The 5,373-nt window shown below is 57.0% G+C and overlaps 1 protein-coding gene across 1 annotated transcript in view; it reads right to left on the bottom strand.

The window, feature by feature from the left end:
- VIL1 (villin 1) overlaps nucleotides 1–5,373 on the bottom strand; it is a 33,168-nt gene that overhangs the window by 19,118 nt on the left and 8,677 nt on the right. Inside the window, exons 4-9 of the mRNA XM_008058846.2 lie at nucleotides 4,150–4,346; nucleotides 3,078–3,186; nucleotides 2,814–2,924; nucleotides 778–980; nucleotides 611–689; nucleotides 340–438 (exon numbers count right to left, since the gene is read on the bottom strand). Coding sequence (XP_008057037.1) covers nucleotides 340–438; nucleotides 611–689; nucleotides 778–980; nucleotides 2,814–2,924; nucleotides 3,078–3,186; nucleotides 4,150–4,346 — 798 coding nt within the window. The remainder of the gene's footprint in view (nucleotides 1–339; nucleotides 439–610; nucleotides 690–777; nucleotides 981–2,813; nucleotides 2,925–3,077; nucleotides 3,187–4,149; nucleotides 4,347–5,373) is intronic.

Below are 5,373 nucleotides of genomic sequence, written 5' to 3'. Positions count from 1 at the left end.
CACTCACCTCAGCCTCCCAAAGTGTGAGATTACAGGCTGAGCCACCGAGCCCGGCTTCTCCCTCCCTTTTCTAAACCCAGGTCCCAGAGCACAGGGAGGTTCAAGCCTACACCCTGAGGAGGACCCCAGGTTGCCTGGTGATTAGCTCCCTGGCAGCTCCCTGGTGTGCAGAGAACCCCCAAGATGGCTACAGAATGGCGCCTTCAGACCCCCAACCTGCCTCTCCAGGTCTCTGGCTTCTGACTGTTGCTGTGCCTGTTCTGAGCCCCTGCCCTCCCCCTGCTGCTGTCTGCTCTCGCCCTCCTTGCCCTGGCCCTCTTTTCGGACCCCCATCCCTACCAGCGCCTGGCTCATGGCTCCCTTCCTCTCCTGTTCGTTGGCCTTCTTCCCCCTCCACACGTAGATCTTCAGGCCCCCCTGGTCCAGGATGTAACAGTCCTATAATTGGGAGATGTGAGAGTCTGAGGGAGCTGGGGATGCTGGGCTGGGACAGCCTCCAGCACAAGAAAGTCTCTTTCCCTCCCACACCCACCCCAGCACCCTGGAATTTCTCCTGCTTGGGGCAGAGGGTCCCGGTTGCAGTGGGCCTGGAGGCTCCAGTCCCTCTCACCTCGTGACTTAGCAGGTCCTGTGTGAGTGGACGTGTGGCGACCTCCCTAACAACCAGTTTCCCCTCGGAGTCAGACACACTGTAGAACAAAGGCAAAGCGTGGATGGGAGGGGGTTCCAAGGTACAGCCAGTCCCCAGCATCCAGGAAGGTCTTGCAGGGTACTCACTGATACAGCTTGAGGGCAGCCTTGAGTGCCGGCTCCACCACTGTGTCAGGAATGGCTGCCTTCAGCTCCCGGCGCTGGCCTAGCACGTGATTCATCACCTCCATCAGCTGTGGGGATGCTGCTTCATTCTCCCCATCCACCACTCCCACAGAGGCACGCCCGCCACGCTCCTGGTCTCGGATCTCCTTGGCCAGGGTCATGCCCTGCAGGAAGGCCCAGGTGACCCGTGGGGGATGGTGGAGGACAAGGCAGTGACCACCACCTCACACCCCACTGGGCAAGCCTAGCCCACTCATGGCAGCCTGCCCTGCTTTCCCCTAGGAGGGGCAGGCTTTTAAGGCGTGTAAGGAGACCAGGGAAAGCAGTCAGGAGAACAGCTTTCCCCCCTGGCAGAGGGATGCTCAGGCAGATTCCCTGGGCCTTCTGTTTTGACAGTGGATGGATTTGTGACTTGACTTCAAAAGAGCTGAGCCACAATGATCACAGTACTCAGCTTCTTTGTCCCAAAACACACTTGCACACTCATAGCACACCCACAGCCTCACACACATATCCACACATGTCCATACGCAGACAGCCCAGCCCCACACGTGCTCACATTCACCCATAGACTCACATACCTAGAGCAAGTCTCTCATGTGCTCACACACCCATGCACACACCCACTATGGCTCACCCTTCTTAGCACGGCTAATGTCTCAGTTACTACATTTTTGTGTGGTGGGGGGAGTCTCACTGTCGCCCAGGCTGGAATGCAGTGGCATGCTCACAGCCACCACAGACGCCGACCCGCTGGGCTCAGGTGATCCTTCCACCTCCTCAGCCTTCCAAGTAGCTAGAACCACAGGCACACACCGCCACCACGCCCGGTTATATATTTATTTATTTTTAATGGTAGAGACGTGGTCTCACCAAGTTTCCCAGGCTGGTTTCGAACCCCTGGACTCAGGCAATCCTCACGCCTCGGCCTCCCAAAGTGCTGAGATTACGGGCTTGAGCCACCACACTCAGCTGAGTTACTGCATTTTATCCTAGGCTCCTCTCAACACTGCCCCCCAGGCTGTTTCCCCAGGCCCAGGTCTCTGTAGATGCTGATGGCCATCTTTCCTAGCTCTCTGCTCTCATTTTATTTATCTAACTTCCAGGAAGACTGCCCCATGTTAAGATGAGCAGAACAGAGCTTCATGTTCTCCCTGAATGTGTGGCTTTCTGGACTCCATCAGAACCCTGGTTTGAGTTCTGCCTCACTACTTTCTCCCTCCACCCTCATCTATCTCACAAGGAAGGCTCACAATGGCTTCCATCTGGGCCTAGATGACCATCCCCTCACCTTCACCTAGATGGCTGCTGGGCTCCCTGCTCCCTGAAGCCTTTCTTGCCCCATCTCCACTTGGAAGTCAGAGTGAACTGCAGTGGCCTCCTGGGGTCCTGAGAATAAATCCCAACCCTCCTACACAGCCTTCTGCCACACAACCTGCCCCATGAGCTCCGCCCACCTTGCTCTCCAAGCTTCTGCTGCCCTGGTAGGTCCCTGAGCTGCCACCTTCCTTCCTGATGGAAGGAAGTTGCCCAGGTGGGTCTCGAACCCATGGGCTCAGGCAATCCACTCACCTCAGCCTCCCAAAGTGTGAGATTACAGGCTGAGCCACCGAGCCCGGCATCTCCCTCCCTTTTCTAAACCCAGGTCCCAGAGCACAGGGAGGTCCCAGGAGTCTTCCCCGAACCCCTCAGCGCCTTGCTCGCTACCCCTCCCATGTCACTTATCCAGTTATCTCCTTCACATCTGTCTCCCCCACTGAACAGCCAGCTGGAGGTCAGAGCAAGGGCATTCCTTCGTCTTAGTGGATTTGCCACAAGTGCACACACACAAGCTCTAACATGCATGCCTCTCCCGTTCACGGGGAGACTCAGATCCACTGTCACCCACGCGGTTCCCAACAGTCAGGCGAGAGGGGCCTGGGGGGGTGAGGGCCAAGCAGGGCAGGTGCTAGGTCTGCAGGAGCAGATGGGGCAGGCTGGTGCATGGGCAGGTTTACCCTGAGTCTCTCCATGCGATTACTCTCGGGTCCGTTCCACTGGATGATAAGCTTCCCAAGGTCCAGGAGGAATACATCCCCTCGGTTGAAACTCTGCCAGGACATCTCCACCTAGGGAGCCATCGGGGAGGAGGTACAGACCCCACTCAGAGCCCACCCATCATCCATCATCTTTGCCGCTCCCCCCTACCCCTCGTCCCTCGGGCCCTGCCCTCCACCCCGGGCCTGGCAGTCCTGGCCCATGCCCCAGTGGGGGCTGCCCACCTCTCCAGCCACCACGTTCCTCTTGCCCTTAACGTGCAGCAGCCGCTGGATGTTGTAGGAATTGGTTTCCACCTGCTTCATGCCAGAAGCCACGCCCCCTTTCCGGATCCTGAGAAGAGAGGTGAGCTGATCCAAGGGAGCAGGCTGGGAGGTGTGCAAGCCCCCTGTTGTCCCAGGTCCCAGGCTGCCTGGTTGCCACTGGGGCCACTTGAGGGCCAGGCTGGGATGGGGTGAGGGGAATGAGGCGCTTGGGGCACAGACTTTTAGGAGGCACTCACAGTCAGGGTCCTGTAAGTGCAGGGGGGCCTGCGACATGACTTTGTATGACCTTGAGGGTGAGAGCCATCTAAAGTCTACGCCCTAGATCCTCACTCAGTTCACCCTGGTCCCTGCCCTGCAAAGGGGCTTGCAAAAATGGGGCTGTGGTATATGGTGGGTAGGATAAGGACAGGGCCCCGAGGGCAGGGGATTGAAGCGGAAGAAAGAAAGGGAGAGTAGTCACACCAATGCCCACAGGAGAGGACTGCGGCTGTATGTGGGAAGAGAGAAGCGAGACAAAAGGGAGGGCTGGGGACCATGGTCAACTGGGGAGCTCCTGGCCTGTCCTACAGGTCAGTAGCAACCCAGCCCCAGAGCATGTGTTTCCGTGGGGAAAGCCAAGAGACCGGAACTTCAACTTGTACAGAAAAGTCGGCAACCTGGGCTTGTAGTGTGGTAGGCCAGCTTTCAAGAAGAGGAAGCAGACATGTGCCTGTTCATCAGGGAGTGGGTCTTGATTAAACACGGAGCTCCCTGGGGCATTCAGATGGGAGCTGATTTACAGAAACACCCGAGAGTTACGGAATGTCAGAGTGGCTTCCGGAACAAGGAAGTGGCAGAAACAAGGGTGAAGGAAGATCACCCAAAATGTGTGAGGGTCCCCCTGGAGGCTCCCCGACAACTTCCCAGTCCAGGGTCTTCTCTCCCACCCCCCTCAGGTCTGGCTGACTCTCCTCTTCAGCCCAGCCCCCACCTGCCCCCCTCCATCACTAATCCTCATCCCCTGCCTGCCCCTGGAGCGCGCCCCTCCTACACAAGGCCCTGCTTGAAGTAGCCTCGGAAGGCCTCGCTCTCGTTGCCCTGGACCTCGCGGTGCTGGACAGCCCGGCCCTTCAGGAAGTCGTCCATCTGCGTGGTGTAGATGGCAGCTGCCCCCTGCTCATCCTGGGACGAGTTCTGGCCGATCCAGTAGTGGATGTCATAGGACAGGGAGCTGCCCGTCTTGTGGATCTAGGGAGATGGGGTCCAGTGTACCCAAGGTTCTGGGCTCCCACAGCCCCTCCTGCTCTGTGTAACCTCCCACATACATGCCATCTGGGACCGCGGGCGAGCTTGGCACAGAGAAAGGGCACTGGGCTGGCAATCAGGAGCCCTGAGTCATGGCCCAACTCTGCCACTGACGACCTGGACGAGGGGCAACTGGCTTCCCCATCTCTGAAATAACTTGCTTGGACTATTACAGTATTTCCCAAAGTGACATGCATGGGCCATCAGAGGTCCATGAGGGGACTGGGTGGTATACCAACAAATGCACTTATGAAATGATTATGCAAATATGTTATAGCCCCTTTCTGTTTGTGATGCGTGACGCCACTTTTCAGTAATGATGTAGAGTTACACTGTTAAATATATTTGAGCCGGGCTCGGTGGCTCAGCCTGTAATCCTGCGCCTTTGGGAGGCTGAGGTGAGTGGATTGCCTGAGCCCTCAGGTTCGACACCCGCCTGGACAACTTGGCGAGACCTCATCTCTACAATAAATCAGCTGGGCGTGGTAGCGCGCGCCTGTAGTTCCGGCTACTTGGAAGGTTGAAGCGAAAGGATCGCCGGAGCCCAGCAGGTTGAGGCTGCAGTGGCCGGGAGCGGCCACTGCACTCCAGTCTGGGCGACAGAGTGAGACTCCAACTCAAAAAAAAATAATATGTATATATTTGAAATTTAAAAGTGAGTCAAGGCGGGCATGGTGGCTCACGCCTGTAAACTCAGCACTTTGAGAGGTGGAGGCAAGACGATTGCCTGAGCCCAGGTGTTCGAGACCAGCCTGGGCAACTTATTAAGACCTCGTCTCTACAAGAAATCAAAAAATTAGCCGGGCAGATGGCGTGTGTCTGTGGTTCCAGCTACTTGGAAGGCTGAGGAGGAAGGATGGATGAGTCCAGCGGGTCAAGGCTGCAGTGGCCCTGAGCATGCCGCTGAACTCTAGCCTGCGTGACAGAGTGAGACTCCTACTCAAAAAAAAAAAAAAAAAAATGCGAGTCA

The sequence above is a fragment of the Carlito syrichta genome, unplaced genomic scaffold, assembly GCF_000164805.1.
Source record: "Carlito syrichta isolate Samal-C Ts95f unplaced genomic scaffold, Tarsius_syrichta-2.0.1 Scaffold303646, whole genome shotgun sequence".
In the NCBI taxonomy this organism is placed as follows: domain Eukaryota; kingdom Metazoa; phylum Chordata; class Mammalia; order Primates; family Tarsiidae; genus Carlito; species Carlito syrichta.
The sequence above is the reverse complement of the archived record's forward strand: the minus strand, read 5'-3'. Positions and strand labels throughout refer to the sequence as shown.